The 20,297-nt window shown below is 40.4% G+C and overlaps 1 protein-coding gene across 6 annotated transcripts in view; it reads left to right on the top strand.

The window, feature by feature from the left end:
* The window catches only part of Zng1a (Zn regulated GTPase metalloprotein activator 1A), a 42,451-nt gene extending 29,586 nt beyond the window's left edge, over positions 1-12,865 (top strand). For 3 of the 6 annotated variants that reach the window (XR_015648920.1, XM_087604411.1, XM_087604369.1), the window contains 4 exons: positions 2,740-2,788; positions 9,981-10,046; positions 11,356-11,485; positions 11,813-12,865. Coding sequence is in view for 4 of the 6 variants with exons in the window: in XM_087604411.1 (XP_087460537.1) it covers positions 2,740-2,788; positions 9,981-10,046; positions 11,356-11,485; positions 11,813-11,922 (355 nt within the window). In the remaining 2 variants the exon portion in view is untranslated. 6 annotated transcript variants of the gene reach the window in all.
* Positions 12,866-20,297: the final 7,432 nt, after the last annotated feature.

Genomic DNA, 20,297 nt, shown 5'->3' with positions numbered 1-20,297 from the left:
TTACTGACTATATAAAAAACCTAACTGGCTTCTCTTACAAACAAGTCCCTTTCCTTTAATAATAGCTTTCTGTCTCATTTTGGAGGTATCTTTATGTTAAGAGGCAGAAAAAAATTATTCTTGGATATCAGTGGCTTTTCTTCTTGTTTTGAGACAGGATTTTGCTATGTAGCTTTGGCTGTATTGAAATTTACCATATAGACCAGGCTGGCCTGGAACTCATATAGATCTGCTTGCCTCTGCCTCTGGAGTGTTAGAATTATAGGCATGACAGATTGTAGGACTTCCTTTAAAACAACAGTCCACTTACAGAAATACAAGCATGAACATACACAAAGAGCACACATTTATTCTATCTGTTCATCCAAAGAGTAAACATTTAGGTTGTTTCTGCATCTTAGCTGTTGTAAACAATGCGTATATATCTGTTAAGTTTCATTTGTGTTTACTCAGTATCATAAAAATGGATACTTCTCTGAGTATTTTCAATTAGTAGGGCTGTTTTACTTATGAGTAGGCATAGTGGGTGGTTCTGTACTTGTGAGAAACAAGTCGACACCCAGTCTCTTGTCCTTAGTAGTGTTCACTCTTTAAAACAGCATCGGAAATAACCTATGAGGATATGGCATGGTGCTATACTGTACTTCTTGAAAGAATTTTAATTCCCATTTATTGCACTTTTTAAACATGGGACGACTTAGTGCCTGTAGGCATGGAATATGCAAGGCAGCTATTTCCTCGGGTTTAAAATTGAAATCCAGAGTGGTAGATATGTCCTCCTACAAGCCAAGGGCTAGAACTAGCCATTCTAGAAGTTAAATCTTCGGTTAAGAACTATTTTCACTCATTGCCTCTGGTGTTGGACTTTAAGTAACCCAGTAACAAGTTAAAATGACCATTTCCAGAGCACCTGGATAAAATGTTTGCTTTTCTTGGTATATGTGAGTCACATAGGAGAATGTGCTCATTTAAATATAGCCCTATGTGTATGGTACGGTCTATGTGTATTGTTGCTTTCCACAGTGTGAAGTCTTCCTGGCCTGTTTTCCTGCTGTACATTTGAGTACAGGAACTTTTTATACTTGATTATGGTTGCATATGGAATATGAAAATCATTAGGAATTGCGCTGATTGTTTTTCACACAGGAGATTCTGATTAATAAATTTCAGGTTTAATAATTATATGCTTGGGGCTGGGGATTTAGCTCAGTGGTAGAGTGCTTGCCTATCGAGCGCAAGGCCCTGCGTTCGGTCCCCAGCTCCGAAAAAAAAACCAAAAAAAAAAAATAATAATTATATGCTTGTCCGCTCTACTAGAGTATAGTTTCTTTTCATTTTATAATAGGGGCTATATTAAGGGCATAAAATTCTGAGACTTACTAGGAACTAACTGTAAAGATTCTTTATTAATTTTTTTTACTTGCATGTGAATGTTGTATGTACCCACTGTCTAACAAGACTGAAACATGATTTTCCAGTAATTTTCTAATCTCATCCTATTTTTGACTAAGAGCAGTTATAATGTTTTAGTAATACTTAGAGGACTATGTGTGTAAAGTTGTCTCTCTGTTGTAGATGAGGCCTTTGCATGGCTTTCTTTTGTTAATCAGGAGAATCCTTTCCTAGGCAACCGGCTGGGAAGGATTTAATGTGACACTTTCCCTACTAAGACCCCCCAGTGTGAGGCATTCCTTCCAATAGTTCTTGCAGCCTAAACTTGCTGTTACTAATTTACCCCTCGCCATGCTTCAAGACAGGACATCTGCAAGGCTTTAAGTCCTCTGCCTTCTGCCTTGTTGCAGTCAGTGTCTTTTTAAGTGTGTGCTACAGTTGTTATGGAGTAATTTGTTCTGCGTATTGGTCTCCTGGCTCCTCTCTTAACAATGCATTCTGACTGCTCTTTTTCCTTCATATTCTCTCTCTCTATCCTCTCCCTCCTCTCTCTCCTCTCTCTCCTCTCTCTCCTCTCCCTCCTCTCCCTCCTCTCTCTCCTCTCCCTCTCCCTCTCCCTCTCCCTCTCCCTCTCCCTCTCCCTCTCCCTCTCCTTCTCCCTCTCCCTCTCCCTCTCCCTCTCCCTCTTCTCTCTCCCTCTCCCTCTCCCTCTCCCTCTTCTCTCTCTGTCATGGAACTCACTACATAGACCAGGCTGGTCTAATTTTTTTCTTAACTGGTAACTGACTGTTTAGGAAATTTATACTTGGATTCTGCTTGTCCTTAAATAATAGAAATGTTCATTGAAGGGAGACCCTTAAAGGAAAGTTTTATGCTTCTAACTTTTCAAAGCTACCAACAGCTTATTTCATATTGGGAAGCATGGAGGAGAAGAAGCCTAAGCACTACAGAAAGGCCATGTATATGTTCCCAAGACTGTAGAAATTATCGAATTGACCTATGGGAATTACAGAGAAATCTACTGACATATTCAGCAATAGAATGATGTGAAAACATTAGTTTTTCTCTTCATTGTATGATACTTGTGATTGGTGTGTATTCAAAAACATTTTTTAATAACAGCTCTGTCAGCTTTTTTCTACATATGTCTTAGATTTCTCAGCTTTTCTCTGCATAAAGTGCATATATGTATAAATTTAAAATATATGAAGAGAAAATAAAATTGGAACTTTGGAGTAGATTCATTTGTGGAATGTTTGTTCCTTAATTGGCCTTGTGTCTCTAGGTAATAGATAATTTTAAATCAGAAGTATGTGGATCTTTAAATCTGTAATTGGTTGTTCTTAGTTTGCAGAAAAAACTCCAGCATGTGTCAACGGCACCCCACCTTGATCAGGTAAAAATAAAATTGTATAAAATTTTAAAGTATCTCTTTTAACCAAGTTGGCTGTACTTAGGATTTTTTGTATTGGATCTCTTTCTAAAAAATTATTTATAGATTAGGTTGGCAGTTTGAAATTTTATATGTCTTTGAGGTTGTGTGATCTAGTTTAGTGTAAGACTGTGTCATGTGTAAGGAATCTAATCTTCCTCCTAATATTTTAGAAAATCCTGTATTCATACTTATTCTGATGAGAGTTTCTACATGGATGAAACCTGTCGGTTCTATCTGTATTCTGCGTTAATTGTACTTAGCTGTCTAAGGAAAAATAAGGGATGGCTTATTTAAATAAAAACTGACCTTGAATTTTACCTTCAATAATACTATAAATTTGAACTCTGCAAGGCCTTTGTGTGTGTGTGTGTGTGTGTGTGTGTGTGTGTGTGTGTATTTTCCCCAGGTGGATATTTGAAATGCTAGGAACAAAGTAGATACATTTTCACTTAACCATGTTTCTCCTAAGCAAATCATAGAGGGTCAAACTTTAGGGTAACTCCTTCATTTTATATGAAGTGGTGAGAGGTCTTGTGAGTGAGCCATGTGCTTGGCTCCTCGTCTAGAAGCTGTAAGAGTTCTCAAATTATTATCACTTATAATGGGGCCAAGATCCTAGCAGGGGCTGTACTACCATGTGCATGGTACATTCCTCAGAGAATATAGCATTTATTACCTCTAAAACAAGTGCGTGAGAGAAGCAGTAAGTCTTGGTAGTAGAATTTTGGGAGAAATTAAATATATATATGACATTTAGGAGCAGTTATAGGATGAAATTGAAGCACATATTGAGCTTCTAGGTACGGGACAACACATTAGAAGTCTGGGATTAAAAGATGGCGAAATGGAGTCATCACAAGAATCTTTATGATGGCCAGTATTTGCATCCTTGGTGTCCTGAATGTACCCTATCACAGGATTTATAATGTCAGGCAGTGTGATTTGACATGGGCCCCCCTTGCATTACTCTACAGATTCTTTAAAAAGAGTTGTTTCTTATGTAGCATAGGGCTTGATAAATTATAGCAGTTCAGTGACTATTTGTCAGAGGAATGAAAAGCTGAGATTCTCAAATAGTAGTGTATTTCAGAATCACTTTGGGAGCATCCTGCCTGCCTGCCATCCCTACCTTCTTCCTTTCTTGCTGTCCAAATTCTGATAACTCATAGTCTCTTTCCCTCAAATCTCCAGAAATGAGGCTTAGATACATACATACTAATCCTAGCTCAACATTTTATTATGAAGTTTTCAGTGCTGTGTACAAGAGACAAAAGTGGATCTCTTGTATACATCATTTAGTTTAAATAGTGTCAACATTTTGCCAATTTTAATCTATTTCCCCAATATTCTTTTACTAGAGTTTAAAATATATTTTTAAAATAATAAATTTCAGACATCCGTAAAAGTAGACCAGCATAAAGGACCTGTATATACTCATGACTCCTGCTATAGTATGTTGAAGCAAATCCCAGACGTTACATCATTTCACTCGTAAATAGGGCATGTTTGTTTTTGTTAAAACAACATGAGATTTTGATACCCTATCCTGCTTTAAATGCATCAACATGGGACATATGAATATTCCGTGATATAGGATTCACAGGTGAACCTTTTCACTGGGTTTAGTGGTCAGAGTTATAGTATATGATGTGGAAGCTTTCATGGTAAAATCCTTCACAATTGGATTAACCTGAATGTTTTTGTGTTAGGTTTAATGAATAATGGAGAGTTGTGGAGACGTAAGATAGGAATTTAACAAAAGCTTATTTGTTTAGAGTCGTGTGTGTGTGTGTGTGTGTGTGTGTGTGTGTGTGTGTGTGTCCATCCGCACACATGTGCGTGTCCTTTATTTTCAGAGGTATCCACTGTTCAAGGGACTTGGACCTGACTAGATGGTGATTGAAGGAAATGAAGAAAAGATAGGCACAGATGGACAGAAAGAAATACAGAAAGGCTGGGATTGGGTAGTATGGACTCTTGACTGAAAAAACTTTAGCACACCAGAAGCCCATTGTTTTTTAAATAGAGTTGAAGAGAATTTATGGTATACAGCAGGACCAAGGGGTCAGGTTCTTGTCTATTCTCTGTAGGAGAGCAGACTTGAAGCCTCTGGTTAGTGGTAGACAGTCTCTGCACACACACTGTCAACACTTGCACTTGGTCCCCCAAAGAAGGAGTTGCCATTCCTCTGAACCTGAGACTATGGGGTCCTTGACATGGCTGTGCCTATGACAGCAGTACTGGACTGGGGAACTCACTCCTTCAAGACTTCTTCCCCTCCTACAGATAAGGATACTCTTTTCTTCTTGGCACTATCACATGAGAGTCTTAGTATCTGTTACAGGGAGAGCTCAGAAAATCAGCCCTATGCTTTATGATCTATTTCAGGGAAAAGTTAGGGTCCATGAACTTAGGGGTGAGGGTGGTTTTCCTGCTTCTGTTTCTCAATTCCAAAGTGCTATATATTGGGCTAGAGTATTTTACTGGTTACTTTTTTCATTGCTTTAACAAAGTACTTGATGAGAGCAGGTTAGAGAAGGAAGGATTGATTTTTGGTTTACAGTTTAAGGTGTGGCAGTCATGTGGCAGGAGCATGAGGGAGTGGTCACATTGCATCTGCTGTCAGGAAGCAGAGACTGCTCAGTTTGTCCTTTTTCTTCCATCGAAGACCCCAGTCTATGGGATGGTAGCAGCCACATTCAGGGTGGGTCTTCCACCAGTTAAACCTTTGTAGAATCATTACTTTTAAGTACATTGGTGTTTTGTCTGCATATTTGTCTTGTGAGGGTGTTAGATCCCCTGGAACTGGAGCCACAGACAGTTTTGAGCTGCCAGGTGGGTGCTGGGAATTGAATTCAAGTCCTTTGAAAGAGCAGCCAGTGGTCTTTACTGCTGAACCATCTCTCCAGCCCCTCCATAGTGTTTATGAATCTAGTCAAATAACAATGAAGATTAACCATCATAGCTATCCTGAACCTCATCAAAACCTTTAGAAAAGATAGTATAAAGTAAATCATGCAGGTTTTAATGTGTAATTCAATGCTATCTATACACACACACACACACACATCCATGTGTACAACAAACACCTACCTTTATATTTCCCGCTCTGATTATATCAGTATACTAAGTGTATCTGAAAATGTAGAGAAGTTCTTATGCACCCTCTGGTCAAAAAAAGAGTTACTATTCTGACTTTAAAACTAAAGAGAAACTAGTCCAGTTTTGTTGGCTGGTTGGCAGGCTTGGAATTTTGGGTAGATACAGTAGGAGAGGAGAGGCAATCCAGATGTTGAAAAGTGAAAATGTATGTCCCAAAAAAGCAAGTTTTAAGTGCAGAAGTCTTACTAGATGGCCAAGACTGGAAGATATTGAGCTATACTGTGTAAGGGGAAGAAGGTTCGCCCTGCTGAGTGTTAATATTAGAGAAGCAGGACTTGTCTTTCGGAGCTAGAGACCAAGTATGAAGATACTGTCTCCTGGGGTGAATGCCTTGGAAACAAGGTAATCCCTGTCTGCATATGAATTAGTGAGAAAGGGGGAGGCCTGACCGAAGTGTAGAGTAATCCAGGAACCCGGAAAACTTTGGACACATCTGCAGGACAAAGAGATTTGAATGAAAATGCCACCTGCGCAGTGGGACGTCTTGGGGCTAAAAATAACACAGAGGCAAAGAGTCAAGAGCAGCATCAGCATGGAGGCAGAGGGATTGAGTTTGAGGGTATTCCTAAGCTTGGTTTTCCAGAAAAAGAAACCAGGTAGAAGTGATTGTATAGATGGTCTTGTTTGCATAGGATATAAAACTGAGACTGTAAAGAGTTAAATGGGAAAATAAGCCAAGTCGGCAAACTAGAGTTATGTTAGTTTTATTTTAGGAGAATTTCTTTGTTAGACTTTGGTTTTCTAAATTATTGCCTCATCTTCTGTTTTTGTGTTACCATCAGAAGGCACTTAGTTTTAAGTACAAAACAAAAATAACTTCCAGGGTCTAGCCTGAGGTTGGTAATACCTAGAATATGCTGTATGTAAGTTATTGAAGTTTTATTCCTGAGAAATATTTACTTTCATTTACCTTTTTTTATTTTCCACCATTTCTTGTTTAATCTCAATAAAGATGAGCTGGGGTGGGAATATAGATGAGAAAACCCACGTGACAGTCTTAGTTTTGTTTGTAGGGGCAATTTAGAATTCTGAGTTTTTACCATAGTTTATAGCTTTCATCTTCTTTGAGTTTCCTCATATGAAAAGAGTTTAATTGGATGAAAAGCTACAATTCCGAAATAGGGATCATCTACCTTGAACCTTATTGTATATCATCTTAATTTCGAGAATCAGTTGTGCCTATTGCTGAAATTAATTATATCCTTTAAAATGCTAAGTGATAACAACGACTTGCAATGCCTGTCTCTAATGCCTGTATTCCCAGTTCTGAGGAAGTAGATGCAGGAAGATCAACAGTTCGAAGCCAGCCTGGGTTACTTGAAACTGTTTCAGAAAACCAAAACTAACCAAAGTCATGTCCCTAACCTGAAAAAGGAAAAAAAAAATGCTTATAAATATCTTTAAACTACAGTAAAGCAGGGAATGTATTGAGTCCTGTGCTGAGACATAGGCAAAGGGAAGTTGTTCAACTTGAATGAAATACATTTATAATGAAAAACATTTAGAAAGTGTTTTAAAGACAAAATTACTTTTAAAACTGATACATTGTATACCTTCATAGCACCAAGCAGCTGTCATTTTATTTTCTGACTTTTTTTTAAGTTTAACTATTTTAAGTAGGAAATTCAAGTGTAATTGTACAATATTTGTCTATTCCTGGCTCATTTCACCTGGCAAAGAATCCTCAGGGTTTATTCACATTTTACCATAAAGCAGACAAACCTACCTGCCTACCTACCTTCCTTCCTTCCTAAATAATAATCCATTTTATGTACACATCACTGTTTTAAAAATTTATTTGTTGATGAGCATTGAAATCATTTCTAGCTTTTGGTTTAGTTATTGTAACAAAATACGGGTAGAACTTTCACAATCCATGGTTTTTATTCTGTGTAGCCAACTGCAGTCCAAAATATTAAGTGCAAAAATTCCAGAAATAAATAATTCATCAGTATAAAAGTGCATGCTTTTCTGAGTGGCATTGTGAATCCTCTCAGAGTTCTGCTGTGGCCTGAGAGCCGCGTGAGTCATCCCATTGTCTGCTACACCCATGCGGAATACAGCATCCGCCCGTCATTCACTCAGCTGACATCTCTTATGCCAGATCTACTGTCACATATCATAATGCTTTTATTCAGGTGACCCTTATGCTCCTGAGTCACCTCCCAAAGCACAGGACTAATAATGTTGACAATACAGATATGTCAAAGAGAAGCCGTAGAGTGCTTTCTTTGTGTGAAAAGGTGAAAGTTCTTGATTTAATAAGAAATGGAAAAATCATTACCGAGAGTGCTAAGGTCAAGGTCAGAGTGAATTTGTATCTGTGACATGCACTGTAAGGAGGAAAAAGAAACGTGCTAATTTTGCAGTGGGATTCAAAGCGTGAAAGTTATGACCATGGTATGTAAGTGCTTAGTTAAGACTTGAAAGGCATTATTTTGTGGCTCAATATTGTCTGTAGTTTCATACATCTGTAGTTACTGGATTGTAGGTTCCACAGATAAGGGTGAGAGCTTTTCGGTGCTTTATTTTAAAAGTCCAACATATCTTTTTGCTTTTATTTTTTCATTAATTTATTTATTCACTTTACATCCCAGTTGCCACCTCCCACCCACCCAGTCCTTCCCTCCTCCCCCTCCCCTTCTCCTCTAAGAGAGTGGAGCTGCCCTACCCCTCCAATATCATATTCCCTCCCCCTGCCCCTCTCCACACATCAAGTCTCAGCAGGGCTGGGCACATGCTTTTCCACTGAGGCCAGACAAGGCAGACGAGCCAGAGGAACAGAGTCCACAGACAGGCAGCAGCTTTAGGGACAGCCCCACTCCAGTTGCTGGGGGACCCACATGAGCTGCACAGCCACTACTAAGTTTACATTAAAAAAAAATTCTGAATGCTAATGCCCACCTGAAACCCCAGCATGCTAAGGTTGAAATGGGGATCGTGAGTTCAAAACCAGCTTGGGATACAGCAAGATCTTGTTTCAAAACCAGTGAAACAAAAATTAAATAAGTGCATAAAACTACTAGCATTTTCTAATTTTACTCCTCTGTCTTATATGGTGTTCTAAAATGCTTGGGGAAATGAGTATTTCTAAGAAGTTAAGCAGAGGTGTACCCTCTTTCTTCCTGTTACAATTATTTTGAGCTCGACTGGAGTATCTTACTGTCCATGGTTTTTAACAACACACCTATTATTAGCCTTTGTGTCTTTTCATTGCTGAATTCAAGATTTGGGGTTATATTGTCAGCAAAGTTTGAGTTTTAGTCATGTAACCTGTTAGAGGGAACCTTAAGCCTCTTTAGAGAAGACAGGTCTATCGAAATCAAATGGAAAAATAAATCTGTCCAAGACCTGATCCAAAATCACCACTGCTGCCAGCCTCGCTGAGAACTTTCACTCAGCCCTGCGCTTGCTCATTTAGAGACCAAACATGGCTCTCTCTAGGAGAGCAGAATTGCACTTTTGTTTTGAGTGGTGTCCTTTCTCTAAGCTCATTTTCCCAACTTACAAGTGAAGTAGTTTTCCCCACTCCCTAGGGTTGCTATGAAGAGGTGAGCAGGCACGGGCAGAATGCACACAGTTCTGCTGCACTCTTTGTTTAGGGCGCTCACCTGAAAGGCTTGGTTTGGTGATTGGGAAATACTGAACTGTTCATGTACTTTATAGAATTGATAATTCCAAAATCACCAAAACAGAGAGAAGAAGTGGTTGATAATACTCCATAGTATGGCCTCTTTCTTTTTTCATCTTAAAACTGGTTGTAGTTTTAAAAATAGGTGGCTGATTCTCTAACAGTTCTGGGTTCTCCTCTTGATTTACAGAGCATTGTTACAGTCACATTTGACGTACCAGGAAGTGCAGAGGAAGAGAGTCTAAATGTATTTATCCAGGTGAATGCAATTTGTAGCTGATTAATGATTCATCGGCTGCTTGGTGGGTAGTACTTGCATTAGCAGTCCTTGGTCTCATGAAATTGTGTCGCCCGATACAGAATCTCCTGTGGGAAAAGAATGTGAAGAACAAGGACGGCCGCTGCATGGAGGTCATCCGGCTGAAGGTGCGCCCTGCAGTCTGTCCTCAGGCTTTGGAGAGAGCATCCTTTTCTTGGCTGCTATGTAAAAACCATGTTTGGTTTTAAACAGAAACACTAGTTTTAGTACAAGTAACCTTTGTCTGCCCTCATTTTCATCATTTCCATTGCTGAAAAGGAGCTTTCAAAATTACTGTAAAAACCATGGTTTATTTGCACAGCTCTTTTTAGGGTTGCAGCTAAAATAACCCATGTGCCTTGGACCATCAGCCGGGATCTCCTCTGCCAGGTGTTCGCAGCAGTCATCTGGCTTGACACTGTCAAACTCTTCTTCTCTGCACGGATTGGTCACTTAGAGAAATGGTTTATTTTTCCAAGAGAGCATCATTTAACAGAAATAATATGGAAAATTCTGCCACTGCTGAACCTTGTGTTACTTGATACATTTGGCAGACACTAAACATTTGTCATATTTTATACAAAGGTACAAAACACTGGAATTTTTGTACAGTTTTTGGAAAGTCAATCATATTACTTGACATCTGGATGTGTGTACGTGCTTTTGCATTTGTCTGAATGAGGGCACACACACAGCACAATGTGCAGCTGGAGGTCAGACGACAACTTTTTGGGAGTCTGTTCTCTCCTACTGTGGGTTCTGGTAGTTTGTCAAGTTTGTGAAGTAAGTGCATGCGTGTTTACCCACTGAGTCAGCCATCTTAACTTCTCAAATTTTGTAGTTAAATTTGTGAAAGAAGTATAAAACTCTTAAAGGCAGAGTAATTAGTATGAGACTTTCGCTGTGAGAAATAACACTGGAAAGTCCTAATAGATTAATTTTATCTTTAGAAAGGGAACCATTGTCAGGCATGACAGTACACAGTCAGGCAAGTGGATCTGCAGGGTCAAGGCCAGCCTGGCCTGATAGCAAGACCCCGTCTCCAACAAAACAAAAGAAAACAAACAAGAAAGAGGAAGTAATTATTTTTTAAAAGTAGCCAGGCATGGTGGTTCATATTTTTAATCCCACCACTCAGGAGGCAAAGGAAAGCAGATTTCTGAGTTTTTTAGTTCAATTTTGTCTTCCGAGTGAGTTCCAGAACTGCGAGGGCTACACAGAAAAACCTGTTTTTTGGGGGTGAGGGGTGAGGGGGTGGGTCAGTATACACAAAATTATTCAAAGTTTTAAGAACTTAAAATATGCAAATAATTGAATCAAGTGTTTTTTTTATAGTTCTGTTATGAGTTTGTTTTTTGAAAAATATTTTCAAATTTGATATACTATTTCTGCTTGCAAATTTGAGCTAGGGCTGAGTGATCATTGTCCTTTGAACAGGGCCTGGTGTCTATCAAAGACAAACCACAGCAAATGATTGTGCAAGGCATCCATGAGCTGTACGAGCTGGAAGAGAGCCGAGTGAACTGGAAGGACGATGCCGAGAGAGCCTGCCAGCTGGTCTTTATTGGTGAGTAACAGACTTCTGAAGGGGAAGTGCAGAGCTGGGCTGAAGGAGATGGGGCGTGTGTTACTTAACCAGAATAACTGAATAAGCTTGCCTAGTTGTCTGAATCGTGGGTAATGTAAGATTTTGTTAGAACTTTACTCTTTAGAGCTTGGAACAGTGGTTAGTTCAGCACTAACTTGGTTTCAGGGCTTAACTAGAAAGTTGTGGACGGAATAGAGCATTGCTGTTGATTTTATAGGTCACTAGAAAGCACCTACATAAACACTTTGGAGTTGATAGGTGGATGGCTCTTTTAATAAGCACAGTCATCATTTTATTGTATTCCAGGTAAAAATTTAGATAAGGATATTCTTCAACAACTCTTCATCACTGCTGTGGCAGAGACAAAAGAACAAACGACAGCACCAGGCCAAGATGGAGCCTGTCCGCCGCACTAGAGGCGGTTTCTTACCAAAAGCACTGACAAGAAAGCAAACATCAGTTCCCTACCAGATGTATCTAAATCCTGGATTCTTTACCTCTGTTATGAATTGGGAGTGTACTTTATGATGGTGTTTATTTTATAAAAACACATAAAATTTTAGTAAATTATTATAAAAACATCTGATATTCATAAAATATATCATCTGGAGTTTTTTTGAGGCAAGTATTTCACAAGAATTCCAGAATTTTCTTGGATGTTTCAGTATGACTGCTGACAACTTGTCCATCATTATTTGTAAAAGTGATGTCAAACTTTAACATTTTCATTTTCTCTTAAAAACTTCAGATAATTGCTGAGATACAATGATTGTATTGATAGTATCAAAAATTGCTGTCTTGTATTTAAAAAAGGTTTAAACTTTATTTTTATGTTATGTGTATGGGTATTTCATCTGCATGTATGTCTGTGTATGTTATGTGTGTGGGTATTTCGTCTGCATGTATGTCTGTGTGTGTTATGTGTATGGGTATTTCATCTGCATGTATGTCTGTATATGTTATGTGTGTGGGTATTTCGTCTGCATGTATGTCTGTGTATTCTGCACATTCAGTGTCTTAGGCGTCCAGAAGAAGGCACTGGATCCCCTGGAGCTGAAGTCACAGACGGTTGTAAGTCTCCACATGGGTGCTGGGAATTAAACCCAGGTCATCTGGAAGAGCAGCCAGCACTCTTAACTACTGAGCCATCTCTTCAACTCTGTCGCTGTGTTTTTAATAAAATGAGTTTTTAATGTTCCTAAAGACTTAAAGAGTCAAAGAAATTAAACCATCTCTTACATCAGTGATAGTGTAATGGTACTTTGTCTCTCTTTCTGTATTATACTTAGAAGATTATAATTGTTGAACTTTAAACTTTAGTTTTATTGCTGGCATTAAATTCATCTTGCCTATTTTGAACTGTGTTTCTTTTCTGTATAATGTGAGAATGAGGTACACTCCTTTACTAATCATAACTGAGGATAACTCTCTGTGTGTGTGCATATCATAGTGTATGTGTGTGCGTGGTTTGTGTACATGTCAGCTTCTGAAGTTTAAGCCAGTTCTCCTGTCTCTGCCTCTCATCTCACTGTAGAAGTCTGGTGCTGGGATTATAAACCCAAAACAAGTCTGAACCCAAATTCCAATTCTGAATTCTAATTTCCAAAATTTTATGGCAAGCAATTTGGCCTCTAGCTCAGCCATCTTACTGGCCTCACAGATAACTTTTTAAAAATCTTTCTTAAATTTGTATAATGTCTGTATGTGAACATGTGTGTTGGTGCCTGTGGAGACCTGAAAAGAGCATCAAGATCCCCTCAAGTGACACAGTTGTGTGTCACTGTGCAGGCTGGCGATTGAACTCAAGTCTTCTGCACATTAACAATGAGAGGGTTGTTTTTTTTTTTTTTTTCAATTAGAAATGGAATGAACTAGAAAATATCATCCTGAGTGAGGTGACCCAATCACAGAAAAACACACATGGTATGCACTCACTGATAGCCCAAAAGCTCGAATTACCCAAGATGCAATCCATTAACCACATGAAACTCAAGAAGGATGACCAAAATACAGATGCTTTACTCCTTCAAAAAGGGAACAAAACTTTCCTAAGAAGGGATTAGGAAGGCAAAGTTTAGAGCAGAGACTGAAGGAACGCCCATTCAGAGCCTGCCCCACATGTGGTCCATACATATACAGCCACCAAACTAGACAAGATGGATGAAGCAAAGAAGTGCAGGCAGACAGGAACCAGATGTAGATCGCTCCTGAGAGACACAGCCAGAACATGTCAAATACAGAGGTCAATGCTAGCAGCAAACCACTGAACTGAGAACGGGACCCTCATTGAAGGAATCAGAGAAAGGACTGGAAGAGCTGAAGGGGCTCGAGACCCCATATGAACAACAATGCCAACCAACCTGAGCTTCCAGGGACTAAGCCACTACCCAAAGACTATACATGGACTGACCCTGGGCTCCAACTGCATATGTAGCAAAGGATGGCCTTGCTGGGCACCAATGGAAGGAGAAGCCCTTGGTCCCGCCAAGGTTGGACCCCCAGTATAGGGGATTATCGGGGAGGGGGGTGGAGGCAGTAGGGGGGGGTAGATGGGGAAGGGAACACCCTTATAGAAGGGGAGGGGAAGGGGTTAGGGGACTTATGGACAGGAAACCAGGAAAGGGAATAACATTTGAAATGTAAATAAGATATACCCAATTTAAAAAAAAATCTGAAAAAAAAAGTATTTTCTTTGTTCCTTTCATGCATCCTATTGTCCAGTAAACACTCTTGCATATGTATCTGAAATGGTGTAGTAACAAACACATTGTTTAAAAGGACCACTGCAGGAACTGACCAGCTGTCCAAATTTCTCAGCTCTCAGGATCTTACTCAATTTACTTTATTTTCTGAAACTCTGAGATGTCATGTCCAAAACTGACAGGGGGTATGTTAGTCATGGGTCTCAAGAGCAGTGGCTTTCAACCTTAATGCTGCGACCCCTTAATACAGTTCCTCATGTTGTGTGACCACCACAAAACCACAAAATTATTTCGTTGCTACTTCATAACTAATTTTAATACTCTTATGAACCATAATGTAAATATCTGATATGCAGAAAAGCTGGTGTGCAACCCCTGTGACAGAGTCGTTCAACTCTCAAAGGCCTCATGACCCACAGGTTGAGAACTGCTCTTCTCCAACAGTGTCTCCTGACAGGAAGACTCCAGCAGTGTTCACAGTCCACAAGGCTAGGCTTTCAGTTGGTCTTCAATATATGTTGGGACCCCAGAGAAGTAGGTCCTAATACCAGCGAAGGAATGCCTCCCCAGCAGGATAGATGAACTTGCCAGAGAGTGTGGGGCCAAGCAGGCAAACAACAAAAGCTTCCTTTTCCCATGTCCTTTTATGTGTGTTGCCAACAGAAGCTGTAACCCAGATTAGGGATGGATCTTCTGACCTTAAAGAACCCCATCAGAAATTCTTGACAGGTGTGCCTACCTGCCTGGGTTTTAGTTGATTCCAGATGTAGTCCTGCTGACAAGCAAAATTAGCCATCACAAGGGGACAGAAAACAAAACAAAACAAAACAAAACAAAACACTACTTAATATTATAGTTTTAGAGGCGCAGTGTATTTCCTTTAAGAAATTAAAAACAAACAGCCCCAAGAAGAAAATGCTACTTAATGTGGTTAATATGGCAATGCTGAGCCATCCCTTAGCCTCCTAGATAATTTTTGAGAGTTAGTGATTTCTGTGTAAATCATTGGTGTGTCTGTGTGCAGTAACTCAGTTTTCTCCTATTCTTACTAAAAGCCATGCTAGCATTCACTGCTCGGATTGTATAGGTGGGAAATAATGAAACACTTTCCTAAACTAAAAGTTGTTGAACACCAGACAATGCTATTTAAAACAACGTTGGGGATATCCCGCCCCCAGATCTAATTACTTTTTTTTTTTTTTTTTTTTTTTGGTTCTTTTTTCCGGAGCTGGGGACCGAACCCAGGGCCTTGCGCTTCCTAGGCAAGCGCTCTACCACTGAGCTAAATCCCCAACCCCCTAATTACTTTTGAGAAAGACTCACTGCGTTATCTAGACATGCCTGGAACTCATGACCTTCCTGCTTCAGCCTCCCAAATGCTGAATGTTGGACTGGCTGGAAAGAGACTAATTGATTAATTGATCTCTGGTTGATTATTGTTTTCTTGTTGACAAATCAGTGAAGAAGAACCATTTTCCTTCCCATTAGTCTCTATTTTTAGTGTTCTTTTACCACTCACTTGTTTCTGAAACCTTTTTTCTTGGTTCCTGTTATAGAAGATGCGCTTTAGTAGTGATACCAAATAAAATGTTGATTAGTATCTGAATCAGATTTGGACTTTAAGATTATTCATAATTCATTTTTTAAATTATGCCACAATAGTATTACTTGGTAGATGATAAATGTCTAAATTTTTGTGTTGTGGAACATAAAAAGGAACTTGTAGTTTATATTTTGCAGGAGAAATATACAAATTTATAGAGTAGTCTATACTTTTAATAATATTATTAATCTCTACTTTTTTTCTTTACTTTTTACTTTTATTTATGTGTATGGGTGTATGTGTGAATGTGCATGTATGAGTTCAGTGCTGCCAGAATCCAGGTTTCCCTGGAGTTACTGGCAATAGCCAGGGCCATGCTGGAGAGCTCACCCTGGTGGTGTGGGTGAGTTGGTGGGCTGAGGCCCAACTCCAGGGCTCTGAGTGGTTCCACCACCAACATCTACTCCATCTCTGACCTGCTGGAGCGTGTGAACTGCCGGTCCTGCAGTTCCAAAGTGTAGTATTTCCACACAGGTAACAACAGGATATCTGAGGAGACCCTTCCTAAGAATCCAGTACTGATGGAGTAGCAGAAGCCAGAGGCCTTGAACCAGATCAATTACACTGACTCATTACAATGAATATTTGCAAGTAAAGATGTGTGGACCAAAGGATGTACTGTGTGACACACTACAGCTTCCTTGATGAGATCTTTTTTTTTTTTTTTTTTGGCATGGAGTTGGGAACAGGGAGGTTGCAAGGGTTGGGGGTGGATACAAAGGGACTGGGAGATGAATGGGATTGGGGTACATAATGTGAAATTCATAAATAATCAATAAAAAGTTTAAGAAAGGCAACTTCTAGCGATGTTTGTTATGTGCGTAGATCAGTAGATTGCTCAATCCTCATCAGAGAAGCTTCTCGCAGTGGATGATAATTAGCACAGAAAGAGACCCACAACTGGACAGCCTACAGAGCATTAGAGACCTTGGAGTGAGTGCCCAGCCCTAAGTGGGATGTCTATCACGCTCCTCTCTTCAGGGCTCAGAGAGTGTATGCAGAAGAGGGAGCTATTCTTAATAAACCCCTTATTAATTCTAAATAAACTAAGAATTTATGTTACATAAAAATATCTTTTGGGCTCTGGGAATATAGCTATTGCTGTAGAGCTTAGTGTGCAGAAGGGGCTCAATCTTGAGCATCAAAAATTAAACTAAAGAAACTTTATAAGTCTTCTCATGGATGTTTGGATAGGAATTTAAGTTAAGGCAAGTATATCCTTGGGGTCTTTAATCCCTAGACTGAATTTCGAGGGCAAGGATCAAAACCTAAAGGCCTCTAGAGCAATGAGGAGCTCTCTTCATGATAGTACCGGCTTGGTGACAATCTGTGAATTGAGTAATTATCCCCTTTAGCTTTCTAGCCTCTGTGGGAAAACTGCATGTTTCGATTGCTTTGAAGGGACTTTCCCATGTCTAGAAATAAGTGTCTTATATTTGTGGGCCTGTGTTGAAAGAAGTAAATTCCGTCTTAAAATGCTGAGTTGTTTTCTCAAAATGAGGCTGTTTGAAAAACTAGTATTTGTTTTGGAAGAACAACAACAGCAAAACTAGCCTTCGGAGAGAGTTGATCACCAAACACTGTTGATTTCCCGCTGTTCTTGGCCTCTCTTCAAATGTCCAGTGGCTCTAATGCTTAAAGCAGGTAGAAGAGTAGGAGTCATTTCTCATGTTCTTTAGAATGAGGGACCACAGCGGCCCTTCCCCAGGGCACCCCACTCACTTCTCACTGCTATCGCTCTTTGTTTCATTCCATTCATAGTCCCTTACAATCGACCCTTTTACTGAGGCATACAGTTCACACACTAAGCCACAGTTAGGTATCTAACTGCAGGACATTCTACTTAACTTCCAAAGAAGCCCTATCCCCCTTAACAAGTGCTTCTTGTGTTCCTCACGCTAGTCTCTGAAGAGTGGTGTATTCAAACTGCCTTAACTTGTTTCTTCAGGGCCCATTTGAAACACTCTGTATCTGCACGGCACTCTGTATGCTGAGTAATGGTCCATTGTGTCTTAGGGTTTCCACTGCTGTGAAGAGACACCATGACCAAGGCAACTCTTATAAAGGAGAACGTTTCATTGGGGCTGCCTTACAGAGGATCAGTCCATTATCATCAGGGTGGGAAGCATGGCAGCTTGCCCACAGACATGGTGCTGGAGGAAGAGCTTAAAGTTCTACATCTTGATCCAAAGGCAGCAGTACGAGATTCTCTTCCACAGGCAGCCAGGAGGAGGGGCTCTTCCTCACTGGGTGGGGCTTGAGCATAGGACCTCAAAGCCCACCTGCACAATGACATATTTCCTCCAGTAAGGCCATAACAAGAACACACCTCATAGTGTCAATCCTTGTGGGCCAAGCATTCAAACACATGAGTCTATGGGGGCCAAACCTGTTCAAACCACTGCATATAGTTACATCACACTTTGTGTATCTACTGATGGCCTTTAGGTCTTTCAAATTATCCTCGCCCTCTGCATGGTGGGTAACTGAATGTAGGACTTTACACGCTCCCACACTTTCTGCCACTGAGCTGTACCCTACCTGTTCTAGTTTGCTGTGTTGAGTCATTGACCCAAAGTGACGCAAGGGGTGGGGGGAAGGGCTCTAATTCAATTTACCTTTCAGGCGATAGTCCATTACTGAGTGAAGTCAGGGCAGGCACTCAAGGCAGGAACTTGGAGTAGAAACCATGGAAGAATGACGCTTGCCAGCTTATGCTTCGCTTGCTTCCTTGCACAGTCCAGGCCCACCTGTCACACAGTAAGTGTGGCAAGGAACACATCAGTCACCAATCAATACAATCTCTCACAGATGCGACCACAGGCCAATCTGGCCAAAGAAATTCTTCAATTGACAGTCCCTCTCTCAGGTGACTTTAGGTTATATCAAGTAACCAAGCACAAACAAACAAACAAACAAAAACCTAACTAGTATACCAGTCTTGTTTTTACTTTGAGATAAGAGCTCACTAAAGTTTCCAGGCTGGTCTTAAACTATTCTTAATAGCCCAAGTAAGTCTTGAACTTGGAATCCTCCTGGCCTAGCTGCTCTAGAGTAGCTGAGGTTATAGGCTTAATTCATGAGAACTGGGTAAATTTTAAGAATTGCATGTGTGTGCACATGTGGAGGCCAGAGGCAGCCTACTGTTCCTCAGGAGCCATCTCCCCTTATTCCCCCACCCCTACCCCTGGCCTCCCTCACTTAGGGATCCTTCCAGTCTCTACCTTTTTAGCCCCGGGATTACAAGTGTGGCACCATGCCTAGCACTTTTACGTGGGTTCCGGGGACTCAATTTGAGACTTTAAGCATTGCAAAGCAACGCAATTTACCAACCGAGCTATTCAACACCCAGCCCTCGGATATATTAAAGGTTTAGACTGATAGACTCACGATCTCAGCATCCTATGGGACCTCTGTTACTGTTAGTGAGCCGACATTGTCACAGGAGTCCATATGTCACATTCTTTTCCTGTTGAAGAATGTTAACCAGGATAGAACATTGTACTCAATGGTCTCCTTAGGTTGCTGTAGACCATGACAATGCCTTAGCTATCCTGTGTTTTTGTGCCTTCGGCAGTACAAAGATACTCTTCAGTTGGGACGTGTCCTTTATAGTAGGCTTTGAATTGCCTCATCACATCAAGCAACCATGGTAGTTGAGGTTGGCCTTCATCTCCTGGCTGAGGTTTGCTTGCATTTCTCCATGGGAAAGGATACCCTCTTTTTCTATTGTACTTTTTGGGAGGGAAATCACATGTAAGTAGTTGGGAATTAGACTCTATCTTGAGTAGCCATGTGAGTTATCTGAAATTCTGCAAGAGAGTTCCCTTAATTGATTTAATCAGTTATTCTAAGCAACGTCAACACGCAAATATATTTCAGACGCTGAGTTATAACCAGCCCTACTTCGATTGCTCGGTTTGCCCCAGCGTTGGCCACCGGGAGCACTCTAGTTAGCTCCTAAGTCACCTTTGAGATTAAACCCAGAATGTGTGTGTGTGGGGGGGGGGGGGGGTTGTTTTGTTTTGGAGCTCATTCTCACACCCTTTCATTTGTAAATAACCCAAATCCCCAAAGCAGTTGACTTTAGGAAAACCAACAATACTCTCTCCCACACAGATAATCCGAGAAGGGGAACCGAGTCTCTCCAGCAGGGGGTAAGGGCAGCATCTGGGGCCCAGCAGATTGAAAGAGACACCTGCCGGCCCTCCTGCGGCTTAAAAATCATACAAATAGTCCTTGGTCAATTTTGGATTTAAACACAAATCTGTCAGGCTCAGATCTGTTGTTGGTCCTACCTCAAGCGGCACACAATAGAGCCTTGGAGGGTTAAAACCTCCACAGAGCAGAAAGCTTAACTCAAAGGCTTTGCAAGGGAGCTGTTCTCCGAAAGATGCTACCTACTTTAAACCACTTGAATCCCAAAGGTATGGAGCTGTTTTTGGTAGTCAGCCTCTGATTTCTCGGTAAAGGTCACAATCACTTA

Source organism: Rattus norvegicus, chromosome 1 (genome assembly GCF_021556685.1).
Source record: "Rattus norvegicus strain SHRSP/BbbUtx chromosome 1, alternate assembly SHRSP_T2T, whole genome shotgun sequence".
NCBI lineage: Eukaryota > Metazoa > Chordata > Mammalia > Rodentia > Muridae > Rattus > Rattus norvegicus.
Note: the sequence above shows the minus strand (reverse complement) of the source record. Positions and strands in the feature narration are given on the sequence as shown.